The 26,847-nt window shown below is 35.8% G+C and overlaps 1 protein-coding gene across 2 annotated transcripts in view; it reads left to right on the top strand.

Annotated features, from left to right (window-relative positions):
- The window catches only part of NEK7 (NIMA related kinase 7), a 158,398-nt gene that overhangs the window by 45,031 nt on the left and 86,520 nt on the right, over positions 1-26,847 (top strand). The window contains exon 2 of one of the 2 annotated variants that reach the window (XM_053606378.1): positions 14,969-15,051. In XM_053606378.1, coding sequence (XP_053462353.1) covers positions 14,995-15,051 — 57 coding nt within the window. In that variant the 5' untranslated portion in view covers positions 14,969-14,994. Of the gene's footprint in view, positions 1-14,966; positions 15,052-26,847 lie in introns of both variants that reach the window. The other variant, XM_053606379.1, reaches the window with a different exon arrangement.

Here is a 26,847-nt window from a genome sequence, read left to right as displayed (position 1 = left end):
TTTATTATCAGGGCCAACCACAGGTGGCAGTTCTGGCAACTATTGCCAAGGACGCATCACTTTCCACTGCACTGATACTTCTGGACACAAAGAGCTGAACTCAGAGTAGATTGAACCCACTACCTGTTAAATAAAAACACTGTGTAGGTCTCAAACCTAATTGTGTATAATAGTCATCCTTGTACCATTTTATTTATTTATTTTTAAATAGAGAAATGAATTTCTAACTTCACGCCTATCCGGTCATCATTGAGGGTGGGAGTGTGGGTGGCCCAAGCAGCTATAATTAAAAATATAAAATAAAATAAAAGCTTCCCAAGTAATCCTGAGAGCCAGCCAGGGATGAGAAGTACTGATTCATAGCATGCACTCAGGATTATTTTTGCCTCAAATAATCCTGTATTTGCTCTGGGAGAAATAGATTAAGGTGTAATTAACAAGCAAAGGAAAAGCATTTGCTCACTGCTTCTGGCTTTGAGTTGATGCTTTTGCCTGTTTGATGATGGTACACAGAGTCTTTCTTACAAGGCTTGCTAAGCTAGAGAAAGAGTAAGATATAAGGAAAAAAGTAAGAATAAAACATAAGTAAAAAGTCAACTTACTGTAGCGTTTTTCCCCCCATAGAAGTATTTTTAAAACTGTTTTTAATATAAGGAATATGAAACATGGGTTTCAAAGAGCTCTACTTCTCTTTCTGTTATAATGGGAATGGGGAGAGAAGGAGGGAGGAAGAAAATGAAATGTTGAGGGCTTAGTAATGACTATATGGTATCTTATTCATAAGGACAGGCTTTGGGATTTGATTTAAAAAAATCACCTTGTGTAACATTTTGAAAAACATCCTTTTTTTGTCGTTGTTACATTTTTGAGTTCTGTTTACATATCTACTGGCTTTTGCAGTTTAAATTAAAAAATGTAATTTTAGTCGCTGAATTAATTCTCAGAATTAAATAATTAGGCAGAATCAAAACCTTATATAACAGAATTTCTGTTAAATAATTTCACTAGGAAGTGTTTTAGTAATAGGTACAACACTGATTTAAAAACAAATCTGTGACTGTGGAAAGTGATGTGTGCTTGTTTAGTTTTTGGGTCAGTTGTCCCTTGATGAATCTAAGGATTTTGTTTCATGTGCTACAAGCCTTTGTATTTAAGACTGAGTATATCAATGTAAATTAAGGAAGAAGATAAAATTGAACCAGCAGGTGTCAGCAAGAACCAAAGTAAAAACATTATTCCTAATTATCTTAACCTTTGTTACTTTAGAGTGATGCTTCAGTATAAAACAACTATAAAATGGTATTTTAGTGGACACTTACCTGCACTGTACCGTAGAATCCTTCTTTCTCAGTGTGTTACTCTAATGCAGAGGTTCTCAACCTTCTTAATGCTGCGACCCTTTAATACAGTTTCTCATGTTGTGGTGACCCCCAACCATAAAATTATTTTCGTTGCTACTTCATAACTATAATTTTGCTACTGTTATGAATTGTAATGTAAATATCTGATATGCAGGATGGTCTTAGATGACCCCTGTGAAAGGGTCATTAGACCCCCAAAGGGGTCGTGACCCATAGGTCGGGAACCACTCCTAATGGGAAGTGATCAAATGTTTTAAAAATGGATCTGAAATATAGCAAGATTGAGTTCAAAGAAAGAGATGTTTGCCAAGTGCTATGAACTTTTATTCATTTCAGTGCCTTCAAAAAAATTCTATATACAATATCCCAATTTTTAATAGTTTAAATATTTCTTTGGTATTATATTTCTATAGATTAGTTAATAATTATATGCATTTTTAGGAATAGGAATAATTTATAAGCAACTATCTTTATGATGGGCTTAGTTTTCCAGTGACAACATAGCATTTTATTTGGACTACAATTTCTCTTTTTCTTTTCCCCAGAGGTTGAAAGAAATCCTATCATCTCAACCATCCTTCCTCAATCAGCACAGTACTCAGTGGGGAAAACATGCTCAGATGCTGGGCTCACTTTTCTTAGCTTCTTTCATCCCTCAGATCCTGGTCCTTTAATTCTTCTCTATTATATCAGCTCTGTGATGCATTAAAGTACATTGAAATACACACACGCATTTATTTATTTTTATAATTGTCCTCAATATGAGGTTTGGTCTAAAATTTCATTTTGCCATGGTGGAAGCAAAGATTGGCTGTACCCTTTTTTTATACCCATATATATATATACACAAGTGTACTGTTCTTAAAAACTGTTAAGATAATTTTATACATCTTATTATGTAAAGTGCTATTTTTGGTTCAGTATATTATGAATTGATATTAGAATCATTAAGCACATAGAATGTTTATTTACTATATGTTTATCCCTGTGCCAAGCCCTATGTGGGTACAATTTCCTAACATTATTTGGCTTATATTTTGGCAAGGTAGCTAGCTTCAACAAATAACTACACAGTTAACTAATTATAGTTTTGATGGTGGTAAGAGTAGTATCCTTTGAATATATACAACATGGAAAGTTGTCTCTGAGTCTTAGTTTTTCATTTCATATTCTACTTGGAACTTTTTAAAGTATCAAAAATTTTAATAAATATTTGATGAGTGTAGTGTTCCTTTTAATGTATTTGATATAATTTATTTTGCCATTCTCATATTGTTGGGCCTTTACATTGTTTGCAGTTTTTCCTTATGATAAACGCTTTTTACTGTACATTCTTGTATGTAATCTAAAATTCAGTCACTGATTTATTTCTTTAGAATAGGATTGTGAGATTAAGAGTATTGAGTAAAAGTATATGCTGTTTGGCTGCTATAGTTTGAATTCTGGTAATGTGTTGTTGCCAGATTTGTTCTTTGTACACATTTCTTTCTAGAAAGATTATATAGTCATGTAAGCATTATATATAATTTAAAAATACGTATCATTTTGATGGGCCAATAATTGTATGATATTTCATTTTTGCTAAAATTTGCATTTATTAGTGATATCAGTGTGTTCTATGTTTATTCTAATATATGTTTCTTTGTGCCTCTTATGCTCTTAATAAAATTAAGACAAAACTCTGTGTTATGAAGAAAACAGTGGGGTTAGAATTGAACTAGACTTCGATCTTCTAATTCTTTTCCAGTGGTGTGATTTTATTATTTTATATCTGGATTTTTAATTTTTTTTTGAGACTTTTGCAAAAAGTGGCAGGACACAGATTCCAGATTGTTACAAAATAATGAAATATGAAAATTGTACTCATAGATTATATAGCTTTAAATCTTTTTAAGACCTTGGGCCATTCCAAATGGGTCATTCTGACTTACTGATGTGTGTGCACACATGTGCTTACTTTTCATTACTTTGAGACATTTAGTATTTGTAGGGGTTTATGATACCCATACTAGTATGAATAATATTTTAAGATACAATTTTAGTGTAAACTTATGGAAAGGATGAACAATAATAGGTTACTGAATTAGGACAGTGATCGAAGAGTTTTTAAAATAGGATCTTTGATGTTTGTAATACTCTAGTTCTAATTGAAAGAAATGCAAGGTTTTGTCACAAGGGAATGTGTCTAATTCCTTGTTGACACAAATACAGTAGAACTTAGTGTACATTTTTATATTGTATCCTTAAATTTATTTAAAAAATTTAATTTTGACATAATATTAGAATCATTGCAAAATTATGACTGAATCAAAAAATTTCTGTAACCTCTACTCAGATTTTCCCCCAGTGTTAAGATTTTACATTATCATATATGTGTATAACACTAAAAATATATAATGAAATATTTGAGATTATGTTGTAGGTATACTTTTTTTACTCCTAAATATCTCATTTTATGTTTTCTAAAATCAAGAACATTGTATCATATAACCACAGTATCATAATAAAAGTCAAGAATGGGTATTGTTACAATATTATTACTGATGTACAGATTTTGTCCAAATCCCATCATTTGTTCAGGTTGCCCCAGTAATATGCTTAATAGCAAAAGAAACTGTGGAGTGTGCCTTGAGCTCCCTTGTTGTGTCTCTTTTGGCTTTAGTCCGGAGCAGTTCTTCCTTGTCTCTTTACCTTTTTAGACGGTTTTGAGGGGGGCAGGTGAGCTATTTTATGGATATCCCTAACGTAGGTTTGTCTGGTATTTTGTCAAGATTAAATTCAGGGCTTGTGCCAGCCAGTACAGCAATATGAAAAAAGATGATATCACTAAACATCTGAAAAATGAAAATTAAATCCAAATTAGGTAACACCACATGTAAGTTAGAATGGCTATTATAAAAAACGAAGAAAGATAGCAAGTGCTGGTAAGTAGGTGGAGAAAAGAGAACCTTTGACCACTGTTTGTGAGAATGTAAATTAGTACAGTCATTATGGAAAACAGTATGGAGATTCCTCAAAAAACTGAAAAAAGAACGAATATATGATCCAGCAATCCCACTACTGGGTTTTATCTAAAGGAAATGTGGCCTGCATGTCAGAGAGCCATCTCACTACATGTTCATCGCAGCATGATTCACAGCAGGCAAGATGCGGAAACAACTTGCAATGGACTCGTATTTAGCCTTAAAAAGGGGGAAGGTTCTGTCATTTGTCACAACATCCATGACATAAGCCAAGGACAGAAAGACAAATTCTGCATGATCTCCCTTACGTGAGGAATCTAACAAAGCTGAACTCATACAAGTAGAGAATATTGATGGTGGTTACCAGCCCAGGCGGTGCTGTGGTTGGGGAGAAATTGAAGAAGTGTTGGTCAAAGGCTACAAAATTTCAGTTAGGTGGGAGTTAGAATTTTAAGAGATCTATTGTATAACCAGGTGACTGTGGTTAACATTGTATAATGTTCTTGAAAATGCTAAGAGATTAGATTTGGTATTCTCACCACAAAATTAATAAGCATATGAGTTAATTGTATGTTTATATAGTTCTGTATTGCCATTTTGGCATGTATACATATTTCAAAACATTATACAAAATAAATATATACAACTTTTATTTGTCAATTACAAAATAAGTTGAAACAATCTGGGGTCTGCATTTTTGGCAGGAATGTCACAGAAGTTTATTCACTGCTAAGTGCATTATATTTAGGGACACACATCTCTATGTACTATTGCTAGTGATATTAACTTTAATTATCTGGCTAAGGTGATGATGTCTGCCGAGTTCTCTACTATGAAATTACTTTTTTGCCCTCTATAATTTTTAGGTAATTTTTGTGAAGGTTTTACTTTGGGACATTGTAAATAATTTGCTCTACTGATTTAGCATCCGTCGATGATTTTTGCCTGAATTATTTGTTTCTGTGATGACTGACAAATAATTGATTTTTAAATGTCATCATTCATCCTTTATTAGATAGCATTCTTTTTAAAAGATAGCTTCCCCTTCCCACTATTTATTAATTTTTATTTTTATGGACTCATGTGTTCTTATTTTATTCAATGTGCTATAATCTGCTACTGTCAAATTGTCCCAGATGTGACCAGTGGGAACGTATTCAAGCTGGCGTCTGTGTCCTTTTGACATGTCCACGTTGTTCTTTGAGCACTACCTTGCTTTTTGGCACAAACACATGTTTCAGGCTCAGCTTGTACTTTCCCAGCTCCAGCCCCAAAACCAACCATTTCTGCAGAGCCCTGACTCCTTTCAGCAGAGAATGGCTTTGGATACCAGGTCAGGTGTGAGGTTAGTTTAATATGCTTAACTATAAATGTTCAGACTAGTGTGCTCTAGAAACATTCATTATTCTCTTCGAAGATCTGGTAGTTATTTTAGTAGTTCTTAAAAACCCATGATAACGCAGAAACATGAGAATAAACTGTTGACTCTTAAATACTCATACTTAATTTTCTTTGCGTCGTCTGATATAGATGTCATTTACTTGATTATGGAAAATACTGCATGACTCAGCCAGTTAAATGGAGACAGGAGGGTGAGGTCAGGAATATTCTGGCTGAATGGTGACTCCGGCCCAAGAAAAATATTTAGTTCTGGATCAGTTACCCTAAACTTTCCATGCTGCCCTTTCATTTTTTAGGTGTTACATATACATACAGCTAAGTTAATAACTTTCTTTAGGATGGGGTGGTATTTCTATTTTAATATGGTTGATCTTCTTTTTATGTCATTATTCTTGGGTTATAGTTGTTTTGATCAATGAAATATGTCTTAGTGATATTCTCTCAGAATATTTACGTGTCACATATAACTAGAAGGAATATTGAAGATTTTATGAATAGCCTTGAAGATTGAAGCAAAACTTCATTTCATGAAAAAGAAACTGTTTAGTAAGTTTGGACTGGTGTACTTTCAATTATAGAGAAACTCTGACTTGCATGTTGGAATTAAAAAAATACGTATTTAGAAACAAAGTCTTTTTAGATGAATAGAATTTATGGATACTCTGGTCAAATCCGATTTACTTTAAGCTTTAAGTTACACATTGAAAGATTATGAGATTGGTCTTTATATCTTTCTTCATTGAGTAATTTTTGTTGTGGAATGAAGGAATTTTTTTTAGCTAAACATTCTTTAATATTAATTATAATTTAATTTATTTTTGTCTAAAGCCTAGTTATATTTTTTTGACAAAATTATCACCAGCAAAATGGACCAAATGATTTTTCTTACAAATATAATAGAACTTCTGTAAGTTGGCCACCCAAAGGACTATAACAAACTGGTCAATATATAGAGGTGGTCTACATGAGGAACTAGGGTTACTGTAGTGATATGTACATGTGGTGTGTGTCTGTTCTATGAAAATTAGGCCAACTTAAGGAGTGTATGGAGGTAGTCGATTATGGAGGTTCTACTGCATATTTTTAAGCCTTGTCTTTTAAAAACTTCTATTACATAAGTATTGATATTATACTTTATAATTGGCCAAGAATCAGATTAATGATTTGAAATGTGAAATAGTTTATTTTAAGTCGATGTCTGTAAAATACTAAATTTTTAAAGGTGAAAGTCATTGAGAATGTCTATAGATACAGCTGAAAGCTTCTCATTTTGACTAAGATTTTGGCTAAGGCGAATACATTAGTGGTAGTCGCTCAGTTCAAATAATAATATGCTAATAATTATCTGAGGGTTTTAGCTTTAGAAATTTTATATCTTTATTAAATATGGGTACTAGAAATGGCATTATTTTAGGTTAGGGAAGGTCCTGTAATGTTATTTAGTGTTCAACTTAAGATAGCTATCTAATATAGTGTTATTGATGACTGTTATTTATGATATGTACAACATATTGTGTTATGTGTGATAGTTTTGAAAGTAGGGTGCTGAATTATGAAAATTTAGTCTATTGGCAGGCAGACCTGATTTCTTAAAACTGAATGGTTTTGTTGTTGAATTAGTTTTTGTATCTGAAATTCAGATTCCTAATTTTGTACTTTTATTTTCTATAAAATGTGGCTGTACACAAGAATAGGGGAAGATTGTTTAATGTGTACTGAGTTTTGTGTATACATATGCGAAAACATTAAAGATTTGGGAGGACTGTAATGTACTTAGAAGAACTATTTTTAATTATATTAAAAAGTTCTAGATAATAAACAACTAATCAGTTTGAGAAGTATAAGAAAATGTATTATATTTCCCTTCCCCAAAGATTCTAGTTGGCAAACTGTAGTCATTGTAAAACTTTTCTATCTGCTCTTTCTCCTCATAATTCACAGTAGCTTTTCCTGTATCATGCCCATCATGTACTTTGCCCTTCCCAACAGGTTGTTATTATTGCCCTTCTATTACCTAATTCAAATGGTGGTGCCATCACATGCTGCTTGCCCTAAGCTAAAATCTTGAAATCAGTTTTAACTTTGGTTTTCTATCACTAACCATATGTAGTAAGTTAAAAATTCTGAAAATCTTAACTGTAAGCAACTCTAAAATCTGTTCTCTTCTCCATTTTCATCCATTTTTTATTCATTCAACAGATGTTTATGGAGTGTCCATTACCTGCCAAGTACTTCCTTACTGAGGAATACTGCAGGGAACAAAATGACAGTTCCTGTCCTCATGGTACTTACATTATAGCAGAGGAGATATAAATAAACAATTGGGAAATGAACAAAATAATTACAAATTGTTATTGCTGTGTAGAAAAAAAATGGGGCATGATATGAAAGACAGATGGGATGAGGGGAAGGAGTACTACTTTGGACAGGTCTGATTTTGAGCCAGCCATTCAGGAATTCTGGGCTTTAAAGGATAGCAGTACAAAGGCCCCAGTGCCAGAAAGGATTTAACAGGTTTCAAGAACAGAAGGAAGGTTAGTGTTTATGGAAAGTAGTCAGTGAGAGAGGCTGAGCTGAGCTAATGTGTGGAGGTAGGCAAGAGATTACTTACAGGGCCCTGCTGTATTTGGCAAGGAATTTGGATTTTATTCTAAGAGGAATGAGAGTGTCATGCTATGATTTATATTTTTGAAATGTCACTGTGGAGAGGGTGGTGGAAAAAGAAGGAACCATTAGTAGGCTGTTATAGTAGTTCCAGGAGGAGATAGAATGATAACTTCTTGTGGCGTAGTATTAATGGTAATGGAGGAACATGGAAACATGGACAAATTTGAGATATATTTTGGAAGTAGAACAAATGGTACTTACTGATGGGTTGGATATTGGAACAGGTTTCATTTCAAAATGTCCTTGGCCGGGTATAGTTCCTCTTGTCTATAATGCTAGCACTCTGGAGGCTGAGGTGGGTGGGTTGCCTGAGTTTAGGAGTTCAAGACTAGCCTGAGCAAGAGCGAGGCCCCATCTCTAAAAACAGCCACATGTTGTGGCAGGCGCCTGTAGTCCCAGCTACTCAGGAGGCTGAGGCAAGAGGCAAGAGGCAAGAGCCCAAGAGTTTGAGGTTGCTGTGAGCTATGACCCACCACACTCTACTGAGGGTGGCAAAGTGAGATGCTGCTTCCAAGAACATAAAAAATAAAATTAAGTAAAAATGTCTGATGGCATGGTAAAAGAGTATTGTTCTTATCAAATCTCAGTCTTTAAGTAGATGTCTTTTAACATCATGTGTGATGAAATCAAAGGTATGCTTAAAGTACTGTTGCGGCAAATCCAAGTTGTCTCAAGGAAGAGCATTTGTGCAGCTGTTTGAATAGCAAGCTGAGTAGATACTGTTTTCATTTTTTGCTTGAAAGAATAGCTGTCAGATATTATTCAGACAGGTATTTTGTAAACATTTTCTTGAAAACTAGCTACCTGCCATGTAAAGGAAAACAACTGACATTATTTGTTGCTAGTGATAAAACTTTAACTTCTAGTGGAAATTAGAATTTTAGAAAACTTACATTTATCACCCTGACCTTGACATCTTCCTCATATTTAAAGACTTTTCTAATGAGATTAGTAGTGATGTTAATGAATGTGATTTTTTTTTAACATGGTATATTGAAATAGTCAACATTTATAAAATCTGAGTAACTTAGTGAACTAAAAATTACCAGATGACCAATGCATGATGTTACAAAATCATTCATGAGTAAAAGATGTATTCAAAGGGCCAGGATAGACCATTGGATTTTAAGAGTTAGTTCATTGATACAAATTTGAAAGTCCACAGTGCAGTTAACCTTTAGGAATCTATTATCTGTCAAGTTTGGTGTAATAGCAAAGAAGAATAGTCACGGTGATATGAAATGGTTATCAAAATACTCCTGTATCTCCCCACTGTACATTTGTGGAAGGCCGGGTTTTTTTATATATAGTCATGTGCCAAATAACGACATTTCAGTCAGTGGCAGACTTCATATACAACTTATGGTTTCATAAAATACAATGAAGCTGAAAAGTTCCTGTTGCCCAATGATGTCATAGCCATCTTAATGTTGTGGCATGACACATTACCTTTTCTATGTTTATACATGTTTAGATTGTGTTACATTGCCTACAGTATTCAGTATAGTACCATATCGTATAGGTTTGTAGCTTAGCTGCAATAGGCTATACCACATACCCTTGTTAACTTTTCATATTTGTTATTTAAAACTCCATTCAGGCAGCATCTTTCTTTGGTGGCCTTTTTTTGCTTGGCTCAGAAGACTGGCTGCCAAATTTGTTGAATTTGATGATAGTTTTTTTTTTTTAATCATTGACTTTATACCTGATTTGTAGCAATAATTAGTTGGCAAGTTTTCCTGATAGGCATGTATATATTCATTTATTAAGTATTTGTTAATTATTTCATGCCAGGCATTGACTCAGGCACTGGAGACACAGCTGTTTGATAGGTTCCTAAAACATGGAACTTACAATCTAGAAGACTGAATATATGTTAAATATATATTACATATTAAAATATATTTTATGACATTTATGAAGGGATTAGTAGAAAGAGAAAAATATAAGTATCTTTGGTCTTTGAAGATACGGTAAGTAACAGTATTAAATCAGTATATAAACATTGACATACTCTATGATATTAATAATTATATAGCATTAATAATCTAGTAACACATGGAACTGTGTTAGAGATTATTAAAATAAAACTGCTGCTTTTATTCATTGTACTCAGTATAAAACCTTATGGCATCTAGGTTTTATCTGTGGTTCCTGACTCATAACTCCCATAACCCTGTTACAGTCTTTTGTTGTAATGTTGGGCTGCTTTAGGCCACAGAATCAGCTTCAGAAAATAGACTTTCTCTCTGATCTTCTCCTATCCCCCCTTCACCAGCTCTTTTCCCTTCCCAGTGTGGGAATCTTCCTTTATTTTTCTATCTTAAAACTGTCTATAAAGAAATTCTCTGACCTACCTTGTCTGATTCTAAGTCTTAAGATCCCTATTTCAGAAGGGGTTCTGTCCCATACCCTGGAGGAGGGAATGCTGCACAGAGGAGCCGAGAGGAAGCTGAATGGATGGGCCTTGCCGGGTTTCCCCACTAAGTCTGTTAGTATTAGACCATCCCCCTTTTGTCCTCTTACAATTATACTTGGTTGTCAGTCATGACTGTTCAGTGAAGTCTCTGTGAAAGGCCCACGATGGCTGGGTATAGAGAACTTCTTACATAGCTTAGCATGTGGAGGTTCCTGAGGGTGGCACACCCAGGAAGAGCATAGAAGCCCCACACCACCTTCTCTATACCTCGACCTTGCAACTCTTTATGTGTACCCTTTGTAATATCCTCTACCATAAACCAGCAACATGTTTCTCTACATTCTTTGAGCTGCTCTAACAAATTATCAAACCCAAAGAGAAAGTCATGGAAACCCAAAGTTTAAAATGATCAGTCAGAAGCCTGGAATTGTGACTGGTGGAATGAGGCAGCAGTTTTGTGGGACTGAGCTCGCAATTTCTGGGATCTGAGGCAATTTCCAGGGAGGTAGTGTCAGAATTCAACTGGTGGACACTAGCTGGTGTCCACTGCAGAAGTGATTAGTTGCTTGGTGTGTGCAGATATTGTGTGGCATCACAGCAGAGGAAAAGCACAGTTTGTGTTTTTTCCATCCTCAATAAGCTTACATTCAATATGAGACTTTTATTCAAATTCTTTTTTTCCAAGCAGAGGCTCTTTGACCTTCTGTATGGGATACTGTAGAAATGATTTCTTGTTACATAGATTGTTAGATTAAGTCACTTTAGGTTTCTTTGAATTTTATGTTTCTTTTATGTTGTCAGTTTTCTTTCATAATTTTATTTTCTTTGGCATCATCACATATTGGTAATCGCTATAATAAACCCAGCACAGAATTTCTCAAAGTGGCTTTCTTGGATCAGTCAGACTGTAGGATATTAAAAAATGTTACACAAAGAAAACATTTAATGATTAAGTTAAATAAAGTGTTTTTTTTTTAATTGCAGGCTGTTTGGGTTCTTTAGTGTGCTAATATTTACTATGACTCTCTGAGAGAGATTGATATATCAACTAGTATTTCACAGAGGTCTTTGACCAAGAAACTCTTTTTTTCATGGAATATCTTATGAAATTATTTATGGTACACCAAATGTAAAATGCTGAAATGCGACGATTTTGGTGTTGGGTTTCACACTAAAAGTATTTCATTCAAAAGTATTTGAATTCACTACCAGGGTTCTCTCTCCCCCCCTCCCCCCCAAATACTACATTATATAAAAATGATTATATTTCATGACCAACATTTCATTCCAGTTATGAATACTGATTTAACATTCAAAAAATGAGTCAACAAAATCCAACATTTTAGCAAACTACAAGCCATATAATTATGTTCGATAAAAAATATAGTCATCTTAGACACAGGAAAAAGCCTTTGACAAGAGAATAACATCTATTCTTATAAACATTTTCAGCAAAGTAAGAGTAGAAGTGAATGTCAACCTGATAAATCAGGACATCTATTAAAAAATGTACAGTTGGGCAGCACCTGTGGCTCAGTGGGTAGGATGCCAGCCACATATACTGAAGATGGCAGGCTCGAACCTGGCCCCAGCCAAACTGCAACAAAAAAATAGCCAGGTCTTGTGGTGGTCGCCTGAGGTCCCAGATATTCGGGAGGCTAAGGGAAGAGAATTGAAAGTTGAAAGTTGCTGTGAGCCATGATACCATTTCACTCTACCAAGGGTGACAAAGTGAGACTCTGTTCTTAAAAAAAAAAACAAAACAGTACAAGTAACATTATATTTAATGGTAAAAAATTCCGTCTTTCCCCCTAAGTTGAGGAACAATAAAAGGATGTCTCTTTTCTACTTCTATTGATTGTAGAGATTCTAGCCATGTCAATAAAACAAGGATGTACAAAGAAGCTACTTGAACTATAATAAGTGAATTTAGCAACTTCGCAAGATTAAAAGTCAATATAGAGAAATCAATTTTATTTCATATACTAACAAGAATTGGAAAATTGAATGAAAGAATCACTATTTACAATAGGATCAAATATTATAAAATATTTAGGAAATAATGTGAAAAAAGATATGGAAGACCAGTATATTGAAACTGAAAATCGTTACGAAAGAAAGTAAAGCTAAAATATATAAGATATTCTATGTTCAACCACATTAAAATGTGGTTTCTTGCCAAATGATCTATGGAATCTGTGTAATCTCTATCAAAATCCCAAGTCTTTTTTTTTTTTAAAGAAATAAGCATATTGATTCTATAATTTATATTAAAATCAGATATGTAATTAAGTAGCTATCAAGACTTAATAGTAAAGCTATAGTAATTAGTGCTGTAATTACATGCAGTAGTAATACACATAGTCTATCATGTAGTACAGGTTAGCATAGACAAATAGACCAATGGAACAGAAAAGAAAGTGTGTGTGTTTATCTGGCTGTATAAAGAGTGTGGAGCCGTGCAATATGAAAAACAGAGGCATCCATGGCTGGATACTTACACTTTTTGGACAGCCCTCGTGTATGTGTGTGTGTGTGTGTACAGATAAAAATATACTTACTTCATATATGACAAAGATGACATAGCAGCAGTGCAATATGGTAATCTTTTCAGTGTATCATTTGAGGTCAGTTGGATATCCAAGAAAAATAAATACTTTGCCTTATGTCATATAAAATCATACTAATAATTTAATTATCATACAAAAAGTTTAATTCTAGATAAATTATAGATCTGAATATGCAAGGTAAAACAATAAGGCTTACATTAGAAAATAAGGTGAGGGCTCAGTGCCTGTAGCTCATTGTTTAGGGTGCTGGCCACATGCACTGGGGCTGGTGAAGTTCAAACCTGGCCAGGACCTGCTAAACAACAATAACAACAACAACAACAAAAATAGCTGGGCATTGTGGTGGGTGCCTATAGTCCTGGCTACTTGGGAGGCTGAGGCAAGAGAATCGCTTAAGCCCAGGACTTTGCTGTGAGCTCTGATGCACACTGCATTCTACCAAGGGCGACATAGTGAGACTCTGTCTCAAAAAAAAGAAAGAAAGAAAAAGAAAATAATATGAGAACTTAGAACAAGGAAGAAATTCATAAATAGTACACAAAGCACTAATCATAAGGAAATAGATTGATTCTTTAGACTACATTGAAATTAAGAACTTCTGTTCATTAGTTAATTGAAGGACACTATTGGACTGCCCCCAAATGAGGGGGGCAGAAGTATTTAGATCTGTATGACTGATGTGAAAGGAAGTAGTACATTAAGCTCATTATTTAGCATAGTACTATTGGAAACATTTTTAAAAGATATTTGCAATAAAAATAATCCACGTTCAGAATATTTTTATTGCCTTTTAAAGAGTTTAATGAAGATGTGTTTTAGTTTCTTCACCAGCTAATCCCATTTAAAGGGGTCCTAGATTTTTGACTCACAGATTTTAGTTATAACATTTATAAAGACACTAGAGGCACTTGGTATTGAGTAGATGTAGATGCCCTTCTGAAGGGCAAGGACTGTGGCTCATTTATATTTCAATTTTTGAGTCTTGTGTGATGCCTGGCATATAATTGGTTGTCAGCTTATGTTTATAGAATTAATGGATGAATACTTTTTAATTATAAAGTTTGAATAAAAGAGTAATTAATTAACACTCTCATATGAGGATGAACCTTTTAAGTTTAAACCTAAATATCACAATGAATAAATATTGCAGGTAGATAAAATAATAAAAGTACTAATAACATTTTTAGAATATGAAGATAAGGACCATTTTAGGAATGTAAAATACTGAACATGATGATAATGAGCCTCCCATGGCATTTATGTACTCACAGTGGGCAGGGTGAAGGGAGTAGTTTTGATTTACAAGGCAGAATGAAGACGAAAGAATTTCATCTTGGGAGGTAGGATTTTCTGAGTACATAATGCTATTTTGGAGAAGGAGAAATGGTTGAGACAGTGAATGTTTGTGTGAGCTAAACAGAGCTTGGATTTAGCAAATGAAGGAAGGGTGTTAGATATCTTAATGATTAATTTTTGAATTGTCAGGTAAGTCTATAGTATTTGAGTGCACACGTCAAGTATACGATGAATGATAATGAATTGGTAATGGTTATGTTATTTAGAGTCAACCTGTGTATCTTTGCAGAGTTACAAAGTTGCTGTTGCTTCAGAGGATGGATGAACAATCTCAAGGAATGCAAGGGCCACCTGTTCCTCAGTTCCAGCCACAGGTAATGTTTTTGATTGAGGGGGATAGAAGTATTTAAATGTGTATGACTGATGTGTAAGGAAATAGTACATTTGCAGTTCTTTTAGGAAATGAATTAGTCAAGAATTTCCAATTTGGAATTTCCAAGTTTTAATCAGAATTGTTTCTTGTTTTGTTTTTCAATTTTATTTTGTTTTTGGCTTTTAGCTATAATTGGCTTTAGATATAATTAATATATATTTTAGGTGTAATTATTTAGGTGTAATTTTTTAAAAATTATTTCAACCTACACGAGTACATATTTATGGGGTATAGTTTGATATTTCAGTAGAGTAGTTTTAAAATACTGTTTTATGATGCTTAGTTCTCTTATACAAATGTAAAAACAAGAGGACAGCTTTAGCTTTTAATTTTTTTAGGTTATATGTCTTAATGTTAGGCTTAGAGAAGGGAGACAAAAAAGTTAAGGCTGTGCCCAGGTTTGGAAGTGCTTATACATTTTATATCTGCCTCAGTGTTGGGGGGCTGATCTTGCTTTGTCCACAACTGGCTTCCACTATGGTTACTTTTCTCTCTCCCTCTCATTAGTGGTATATTACTCCTGTTATGTAGTTGCTTGTTTCTTATAACATAAAATGAAGTAAAAAGAATGTTTTAGTAAAAAATGAAGATGCATTACTGAAACTCATTATTTAGCATCCTGTGTATGATAATAGATACTTGTCATAAAGCTCTGTGACATGTTTAAAGTAATAAATGTCACCCCTATATAAAGCAGCCCCTCATTTTTATTGTTGCTATTCATCAAAACTCTATTTCTTAACTTAGTGTTTGAGGCTTTCTTACAGTATGTGTCAAATATACTCTGCCAGCCTTGTCCCAATTTTGCTTAGATAGTAATTCTGGACATCTTTGGAGAATTGATGTTCTTTCAAATGAGTTCTGTGGTCAAATAGTCAAACAGGTTTGGGAGAGTTGGAGTAGAGAGTGTTCCATTATGACAGTACTTCCTCAGAGCCTTTCTTACACTCACGTGCGTTCTGAATTTCAGAGAGGCTGCAGTGTTTTCCAAACTTATGTGTCTATGGAATCCTTTCTTACTTTTAGCCTACTTTTCCCAGAAACATATTTCAGAAAATAACTACTGGCATCTACAAAAAAGTGATTTTTTCTTTGAAGCATCAGGTAAATCTCTAGTATTTGAATGCATGTGTCAAATATATGCTGAATGGTATTTTTTTATCCCCCATCTTACCCCTCCAGTTTTTGAAATCCCGCCATCTTGCAAGGACCACCTAAAATGCCAGGACTATGTTGAAGCTTTTTCTGATCTTTTGAATGCAGTATCTTTTCTTGGGAATTTAATTATCTACTTTTTGCATCTTTCTTCTGATATATATTTGATACTTTTGAGTCATTTTTACTTGGGCATTTCCCTTAGCTCGAAATCTCCTTGAAGGAAAGGACTGTGTCTTACTATGTTAGACACCGTGTGGGACTTCAATTTTCCATGGGTAGCAGGGTCTCCATAGGAATATGAAATTGAAACCAAGCAGGGACCCCTTAAATTTAACATTTTTAATTGAGCTCTTTACTTAATTACACTTTTACGTTGCTTTTTTAATCATTATACCTATTTGAATTTTCTGTATTGAGTAAAGGTACTCTTTAGGTTAAAGTAAGGCCAATATTTTAATTTCAATTCTTTTAATATATACTATGTATATTTTGTGTTATGGTCATAAATTATGAGTATATTATTAAGATTACAATAAACAACTGTCTATTAAATATAGACCTCTTTATGCCCATTTTACGCACATACGCAGATACTGTTTTTTATATTATTTCTAGCAAAGGCAATAAAAAAACACCTCTAAACATTAGGTAGTTCATGTTAAGATTTTGAAATTCACAGTTTTGAACAACCTTGTGTTTCAAAAGGGAAAGAAATAAGCTCTTTTATTTTGCCCTCCTACTGACTCACTAACCAAGAAAGGTCGGAGCGCCGCAGGAGACCAAAATGAAAGTAATTGTTTTCCTGTGAGACACTGGGCTGCCAGGCAGTATAAACTTCAGAATTATTGAAGTGGTTCTGCATTTCTTTTCACACTGTTCCTTTCGTTTATGCCTCCTGCTGCTGCTCCTGTGTGGGTGGACCTCTTTTCCTGTAGGAAAAAGGCAAGTGTTATTCCAGGTTCTAGCTGCCTGTGGCAGGTGGAGGAGGGGAGAAGGCTTTCTTTTCCCCCCTCTCCGCCTTCACGCTGATGGTGTGAGACAGTGAGAGGAAGATTACCTGACAAGGGCTTATAGGCATTATTGCTTATTAAGTGTCTGAAAATTGTTACTGCTCACAGTAGAATTATTTTAAAAGACGGAGAACGGACAGTCTCTGCTCAGGGTTGACAACCTTTTTTTGTTTTGTTCCACACCATTGGCCTGAGTAATGGGGGTGATATGGCAACATGTGGTTAGCCCAGTGACGTCTTTCACTTCTGTAATGCTAATGCAAGTCTGGACATAAACAGAAAATGGCGAAAGTCAGTTTTCTAAGTGTCAAATACCAATTTTCTATTATAATGATGAGTGATGTATATTCTTGACATATCTTTACTTTTTCTTATTTCAAGATGAATACTCTAACCCCATAATGCATAATATGTGCTCTCATTTTTAGTACAGTATGTGTTCCTTTTTTTAAGTTTTGAAATGTGAGATTTATGTATCTCTATTAATGTATTTTGAACTTGGCAAAAATTTATTCCATCAGTCTATAGTCTTCTTCTTTCTTCCCTCCCTCCCTCCCGTTTTCCTTTCCTTTCTTTCCTTCTACTCTAGTTGGTACAGAAAGGACATTTTGATTAGATTCTTCTATATATTTTCATTTCCTTTGGACTCTTTGTGGAACAATGGATTTCATTTTCTAAGTTCAGACTGTATAAAAGGTGGTGAGAGAAATAGTAGAGTTTTTACTTTTTGCTATAAGGCTAATTTTAAACAATGGAAGTTTGCAATGAATGTTTTATAGTTTGGTTTATGATTATTGAATGAAAAGGCCTTTATTTTATCATAAAGTTAAATATGTATAAAACAATTAGAATGAGAATACAATTCTAAGAATTTCTGGGAGTTATAGAGAAAATTAGTTTTAATTGTAAAAGGATCAGAGACCTAGGTTATACTTTCCTTTTTTTGTAATTTTGAAGGTAATATAATACTTGGGCTGCTTGTGAAAGTGGGAAGGCATCTCAGATCTGCAGGTAGAAAAGTAGATGTGTCTTGTTTTTACAGAGTTGATAGTATGAGAATCTTGTCTTGGAGTCTTCATCTCAACCAGGAAGGTGTACTGACATTCCTTTAAGCTTTATGGCAATGCAAACTGCAGTCCATTTAGAATTTTGTATCTTGGCCAGATGTGGTGTCTCACACCGGTAATCCTAGCAGTTAGGGGGTCGAGGTGGGTGGATTGTCTGAGCTCACAGGTTCAAGACCAGCCTGAGCCAGAAGAGAGACCTTGTCTCTGAAAAATAGCTGGATGTTGTGGCGGGTGCCTGTAGTCCCAACTACTTGGGAGGCTGAGGTAAGAAAAATCACTTGAACCTAAGAGTTTGAGGTTGCTGTGAGCTGTGATGCCTTGGTACTTTACCAAGGGTAACAAAGTGAGACTCTGTCTAAAATAAATAAATAAATTTTGTATGTCTTATATGAATGCGAAGCAAGATGAGATGAAATTTACCTTGTCTGGCAGGTTCAGGGTAGAAATCTAGGTGGGTTCATTGTGGGCCAGAAAGAAGGTGGCCCCCAGTGGACTCTGTTGAGTGGATAAGATTTTTGAATGTGATAACTATATTAACTTTCTCTCTCTAGCTTATCTTCTAGAGTTACTTTCTTTGTGAAATAAGCCTATTTAACGTGCTTCTTTTGATAAACTGATTCTTCTAAGCTATTTAGAGATTGAGTAAAGGGCTTCTATTTTTGGAAGTCTTCAGAGAAATTGAGATATTACATTTTTCTGGTATCAGTTTACTTCATGGAATAACATTTTGATGGTACAGGAGAATAAGCAGCAGTGATATTGAGGAAAGAAGACTTTACCATAATTTAAATTCATGGCCATGAACTTTAACGCTGCTTAGCAATCATATCATTAGTCCATTGTTGCCCCCCGACCAGCTTTATCGCCCACTGTGCAAGAGGAAGCCAGGAGCAGGGTTTACAGCAGAGAAAGAGTTATCTCACACAGCGTTAATCGGAGAGATAGGAGGAATTTCTCAAGTCCTCCTCCCCTGGTGTTTGGGAGACAGGGGGAGTTTGGTGGGCAGAGGATTAGGCAATCATGGTCTGCCATTTGGCTGGGTTTGAGGACGAACCATCAGTCCCTTGGCTGGCCACCAGCCTGGGTGGATCAGCCAAGCCCCTGGAATGCAGGAGCAAGTTCTTGAGTCACAAGACCAGTTGAGTCAGTTCCTGGGTATGGCCACTGGTCTGGGTGGGCCAGCCTGTCCACTGGAATGCAGGACCTGGAAGATATCTCAGAAACTACTGCTAGGTTTCCAAAAGCTGATGATATCTATGGTTAAAGTTAAGAATCTTTATAACCATCAAGTATGTTAACTCCAAAGTAGCAGATGGGGGATAGTGGCTAATTAGTATTGTTTTTGGCTGGGCCTTTCCTTATTTTTTTAGCTAGGTCCTTACCGCAGTTCTTGCCTTGCCACCTATTGTTAATTTGTAAGGGCTGTTTCACACTCATTCCCCACTCTCCTTACTTCCAAACCTTCTCACTTACTATCATTTTTCGCTTCAGATCCCTGGTTTATCTTCCCCCCATGCTCACTCTCAGTTGATGCCCTGCTATCTATTTCACCGAAAAAAACTGAAGCACTTAGAAGAGAACTTGCACAGACTTCCACCGTGGATGTCTTCCTCCTGGAATATGCAGTCATGTAGTCTACAGTTTCTGTTGTTATCAGATAAACTATCCAAACTGCTCTTAGAGGTCACCCTTTCCATGACACCAGATCTCATCTCCATACCTTACTCAATTTAACTCCCTTTACTGGGTCCATACTACTATGCTATTATTTCTCCCATCTAAATGAGCAGCAAAATAAAATAAATTATAAGAAACATCTTTAAATAGCCTTTCAGTTACTCTTCCTTTCAGCCGTTAACCTATTTCTCTGATCCTTTTTATCACAAAATTCCTAGAAAGATTTATCTATAGTTCTGTCTCCCATTTCTCCTTTGTCTCTAAAATCCACTCTGGTTAACGTTTTTTCTCCCCTATCTTGCCACCTAAGCTGCTCTTGTTGAGACTGCAAGGCTGGCATGATGGCTTTGGCCAACCTCCTTCAGATTCAGCGCCACGATGACTACCTGCTGATGCTTAATGGAATTTGCATTTTGGTTCAGGAGCGCCTGACACAGGATGCAGTTGCTAAAGTGAATCAAACAAAAGAGAGCTTGCCGGTTGCTTTAGACAAACATAGTCTTGGTTTTGACACAGAGATGCAGTTCTTAACGAAGCTGCTCAGATCCTATGACTGCTGCATATGGAAGAGCTCAGAGAGCTACAGACAAAAATTAGTGAAGCCATAGTAGTTGTTCAGGCGATTATTGCTGACCCAAAGACAGACCAGAGACTGGGGAAGGTCAGAAGATGAACACTAAGACTTCAGCTCCTCACCTGCTTAGTACAGTTGGGATCCACGTACACTTCTGGCATGTGTTTGGAAATCAAATGTCACATTTTTCGATAGAGGAATCCCAGAAAATTGATGATGTTTTAGAGATTTACCACCACTGGTAAATCTGTTACCTGTTGTTGCTCAGTTCTCAGGCCTCATCTTACTTATCAGCTGCATGTGATAGAGTTAATCATCTCTCTTCTTAGAAACCTAGTCTTCCCTTGGCTTCCAGGAATCTTGTTTTTCTCTTGGCTTCCAGGAATCTTCTGTGGTCTTTCCTTTATTGATTTCTCCTTACCTTCTGAAACTCTTTAACCATGGAGTACACCCAAAGCTCGATTCTTAGACTTCGTTTCTATATCCCTTACTTGATGATCTCGTCCAGTCTCTTGGTACTAGGATGCAGACTCTTAAATTTATACCTCAACCTGGGCCTCTGCCCAAATTCCAAACTCAAATATCCCGTTGTCTTCTTGACATCAAATGTGCATGTTGCAACCTTAATGTCTCCAAAACTGAGCTGAAGACCTGTAGTCTTCTCTGTTAGTGACTCGTCTGTCCTTCCAGTTGCTGAGGCTGAAACTCTTCCTGCATTGCTGACTTCCTCCTGTTTTCCTCATCTCATATCTTTTTTTTTTTTTGTAGAGACACAGTCTCACTTCATGGCCCTCGGTAGAGTGCTGTGGCCTCACACAGCTCACAGCAACCTCCAACTCCTGGGCTGAAGCAATTCTCTCGCCTCAGCCTCCCGAGTAGCTGGGACTACAGGTGCCCGCCACAATGCCTGGCTATTTTTTGGTTGCAGTTTGGCCGGGGCCAGGTTTGAACCCGCCACCCTCCGTATATGGGGCCCGCGCCTTACCGACTGAGCCACAGGCGCCGCCCCTCATCTCATATCTTATGTGAGTAGATACTTGGCTCTATCTTTCAAACACATGTAGATACTTAGAGTCTAACTACTCTAGATTGTCGTCTTATGCCTGGATTATTGTAGAGCTTTGTAGCTCTTACCTCTCATTTTACCATTTCTAGTCCATTTTCTACATTGCAGCAAGAGCCATCCTTCTTGTAAACTATGTATGTTTTATTCATTCTTAATCCTTTTGGTTTCTTATTGCTTTTAGCATGAATTCTTTATTTCTTTACATGACTTAAAAGATTTGCATCATCTGGTGGTGTCATTTTGTATCATTCTCTAGTTTAGACTCAAATATAGCCATATCTTGATTATACCTGTGTTTTCTTTTATCTCTAAATCTAAGGTGGTCAGGTATTCAGGGAGATTCAGTCACTAATGAAAATAGTGAGCATAAGAGTTCCTGATAATGTATATTACCTATAAAAGTGTGTTTCTGATAGAGACCCTAGGGAAAATATTATAGTAGAGGAAATGTGTAATTTGGAAAATAATAAAAAGATTACTCTGAGAAAAGTTATGATTATGGGTTCCTTTACACTAGCATGGTTCTAATAAATGTACAGATAGTTCGTTGTTTACCTTTATGCATCATATTTTATATCAGTGAATGCTAGATAATGGCTAATCAATGAATGCTTGTCAAATGGATAATCAATCTCTAACTGAAAGTTAATTTTTTCCTCTTCAGCTAAATCTTGATCAGTCTAACTATACAATCATGAGTCACTTAACTATAGGGATTCATTCTGAGATTTGTCTTTGTACAAACACCAAGTATGCTTCCACAAACGTACACAGCACAGCCTACTATACACTTAGGCTGTCTGGTGTGGCCTATTGCTCTTAGACAGACGCTAAACCTATACAGCGTGTTACTGTCCTGAATACTGTTGATAATTGTAACACAGTGGTAAGTATTTGTGTATCTAAACACAGAGAAAGCATAGTAAAGGCATGGTATTATAATCTTTATGGGCAAATGTCTGATGCAGTTTGTTGGTGAAAATGTTGTGTGGTGGGGCGGCGCCTGTGGCTCAGTGAGTAGGGCGCCGGCCCCATATGCCGAGGGTGGCGGGTTCAAACCCAGCCCCGGCCAAACTGCAACAAAAAAATAGCCGGGCGTTGTGGCAGGCACCTATAGTCCCATCGGGAGGCTGAGGCAAGAGAATCGCGTAAGCCCAAGAGTTAGAGGTTGCTGTGAGCCGTGTGACGCCACGGCACTCTACCCGAGGGCAGTACAGTGAGACTCTGTCTCTACGAAAAAAAAAAAAAATGTTGTGTGGTACATGGCTGTATTATGTTATATCTTATAGATTTCTGTTACTTTAGAGTTATTTTAGGAAACTACTATGTGGCAATATAGAATACTAAGAAGCTGTCAAATGGGAAAGTGTTTCAAAATATTTAAAGTATGTTTGAATATTTAAAGTATGTTATCTTTGAATTTACATTGATTGTTCATAATTATTTACTTAGAAGAGAGTGTTTCTCATAGTTTAAAGGAAATACCTTGAGAAATTTATATGATTTTGAAAAGAATGAGAATACAGCAAGGATTATTTTTATCTGCTATCATGTAAATTTCAAGGGTGTCTGCTTAGAGTCATGTAGGCAAAGATGGGGTTAACATTAATCTAAATTATTTTTTGACTTTATTAGAAACTGAGTTTAAAACGATTTGTCAATAATCAGTAATCACAATGATCAAATTATTCTGTTGTTGAGGGTGAATTTGGTATTTGAAAATTTCTAAAATTCTTTGGGGCCAAGTATTTATTTGGTGAATAAAGTAAAAAGTCTTGGTATTATTTTTGGCCAAAATGAGATACACTTATAAATGAAACCACATCACAGCTCACAGCAACCTCAAACTCTTAGGCTTAAGCGATTCTCTTGCCTCTACCTCCCAAGTAGCTGGGACTACAGACGCTTGCCGTGACACCCTGCTATTTTTTGTTATTGTTGTCTTGTTGTTTAGCAGGCCCTGGCTGGGTTCGAACCCACCAGCCCTGGTGCACGTGGCCAATGCCCTAACCTCTGAGTGATGGGCACCAAGCCAGAAACCACTAATTTTCATATGGTTTACATGCTAGCTCTGATTACCATTCTAAACGAGGAGATTCAGACATATTTTCAGTAAGGAAGCCCCTCCTGGAGTAAGGACATATAGCCTCCTGTGGTAGATGTTACAGTGATTAATGGCATATTATTTAAACTGATGTAAGTCTTTGACACTTAGGAATTTTTAGGAATAGTTTACTTTTAAAATAGTCAAAGAAATTTTAGGGAAATTATTTTTCAAATGAGAAGTCCAGATGCCTTCCTGGCACATGTGTTTGTTGCTTTCTGTTTGCTGTTTTTGGTTTCTAGGGAAACCTGTAGAAAATGATATATGACAATATTATGTTAGATATTGTCACAAAGGATATTCTTGTTTCTATAGTTGGAGGTAACATCTTTTTAAAGATAAAAGTTCATAGCATGAACCTTATTGTTAAATAAAATTGAAGGGCATTTTAAAGTTTTGTTTAAATTTTGGAGGAATTCAAACATATTAATATAAAATATAAATTTATTAACTTAAGTAAGTGGTACATGAAACCCTCCAGTAAGAAATTAATTTCCAATAACAATGTGAAAACCTTATTTATGGTGTTAAATATTGTGATTAATACTGGCTTGTTTATTAGATCATTGATAACAATACCTCTAGGAATTATCAGGATGTATTTTCTCTCTGGGGAATTTATTGAGTTCATGCTGTGGCTCTTGTAATTTCTCCAGAGAGAATTATCATCATAATGTTATCATGAATTATCTTGTTGTTCAGTAAATGTCTTTGCCTTCAAATTTAAAGCAAATTAAATAAATTAAGTTTTAAGAAATTGTTACTTGTTCAAAGAGCCTGCACCCGTGAAAATCAGAGCCAGTTGTATACAATATGAATTTTATTTTAAAATGAAAAGCATCTACATGAAGGAAGCCTAGTAAACAAAAACTGACATGTAGAAGTTAATCTCAATTAGTTAGCGAAATCTGGTGGTGTATTATTAGAGTATATTCACATCAAGAAGAGATTGATTAGTAAGAACCCAGAACGTTTAAGGTGTTATATAAAGCTTCATTCATTCTATAGTTTAATTTCTTAAAAACATTCATTTTCAAACTGATAGGATATATGGGCCTTGGACGATTTACTCTGCTTTTCAATTTGCGATCTTGACTGCATCATAAGCATGTTCCAAGCAGATAACATACTTACCAGCAAGCATGGATTTATGTATTAAATGGCCCTTCCTCCCTCAGGACTTCAGATAGAATGACTGCAGTTAGATAGACTGTGTTGTCACTCTAGCAGTCTTATAACCAAGGGGTTAGGGTATTTTCATTTGTACATCAGGAAGATAATCTGTGAGATAACTGGGATATCCCAGTTGGGAAACAGAGCCCAGGATGGGGTGCTAACTTGGAACTTCTATTAAGTGGTCTGTTGGTGTATGAGAAATCCGATTCCAACTGTAGCCTGGAGAAAAAGGGACTAGAAAAGAAAATTAAGTTAGGGGAAGAATTTTAGTCTTGAAAGCTAGAGTACATAAAGGAGGATCTACAAAAGCAAGATCCTTGTTTTAGAGCAGTGGTTCTCAACCTTCCCGATGCCGCTGCCCTTTAACACAGTTTCTGTGGGTTGCGACCCACGGGTTGAGAACCGCATTTTAGAGTGAAGTGTTGGAAACTGTTACTGCTGGCACTCGGGGAAGGGGAAAGCGTAAGTGTTCCTGAGCACTGGCAGTGTGGCTGCCTCTGTCCTAGGTGCTGTGTACTCGTCATCTCACTCAGACACGTTCTTTGAGCTGGCTTGCCCTGTTTTACAGAAGTAGAAAACAGGTTTAGGTAGCTTGCCCAGCACAGATGTTGAGCACCAGAACTAGAATTTGAGCCCAAGCCTGACTGACTTTCGAACCTGAGCCTTTTCTGTGGGCTCCATGAGAACACAGTGGATTCTTTTGTAAAACCATGCCTAGGTCAGACTTTAGAGCAAGATTGGTTTGAAGCAGTGTTCGCTGCTTCTCATATCACTCTAGCAGGGACAATGACTTAGTACTAAAGCCATCTTTACCAATGAGGATTTAAAGAAATTGCCTCACTTCACCTATTGGGAAGCTGTCACAGGCAGAGACCACTGCCTAGATTTGTAGGTCTGGTGGTCTTTTCACTATAGTACGGCTTCTCTGCTAAGATTCTACTTGCAGCCTACCCATAATTATAGTCATATATAGCTTATTGAAAGCATTTTGCATTCATTAAGTTATTTCCAGTACATCCACTTAGTTAATTTTTATTGTCTACTTTATGACATCAGGATGCAAAGCTAAAAAAACTATATTTGGTCTCTACCTCTGAGAAACTCAATGGATGGAAAGGGAAATATATATGTAGAATGACAACTTGACTCTTGAGCAACAAGGAAGTTAATTTGTGGAGTCAAAAACCCACCTGTTAACTTTTCACTCCTCAAAACATAACCACTCATACTACTGACTGGAAGCCTTACTGAGAATATAAACAGTCAATTAACACAGAATTTTGTATGTTTCATGTATTATGTACGGTATCCTTACAATGAAATGAGCTAGAGAAAAGGAAATGTTATTAAGAAAATCATAAGGTCCCAAAGCAATCTACCTATTCAATGCCATTCCTATCAAAATACCAACATTGTACTTTCAAGATTTGGAAAAAATGATTCTGCGTTTTGTATGGAATCGAAAAAAACCCCGTATAGCTAAGGCAGTTCTTAGTAATAAAAATAAAGCTGGGGGCATCAGCATACCAGATTTTAGTCTGTACTACAAAGCCATAGTGGTCAAGACAGCATGGTACTGGCACAAAAACAGAGACATAGACACTTGGAATCGAATTGAAAACCAAGAAATGAAACTAACATCTTACAACCACCTAATCTTCGATAAACCAAACAAGAACATACCTTGGGGGAAAGACTCCCTATTCAATAAATCGTGTTGTGAGAACTGGATGTTTACATGTAAAAGAATGAAACTGGACCCACACCTTTCCCCACTCACAAAAATTGATTCAAGATGGATAAAGGACTTAAATTTAAGGCATGAAACGATAAAAATCCTCCAAGAAAGCATAGGAAAAACACTGGAAGATATTGGCCTGGGGAAAGACTTCATGAAGAAGACTG

The sequence above is a fragment of the Nycticebus coucang genome, chromosome 10 (assembly GCF_027406575.1).
Source record: "Nycticebus coucang isolate mNycCou1 chromosome 10, mNycCou1.pri, whole genome shotgun sequence".
Taxonomy (NCBI): domain Eukaryota; kingdom Metazoa; phylum Chordata; class Mammalia; order Primates; family Lorisidae; genus Nycticebus; species Nycticebus coucang.
Note: the sequence above shows the minus strand (reverse complement) of the source record. Positions and strands in the feature narration are given on the sequence as shown.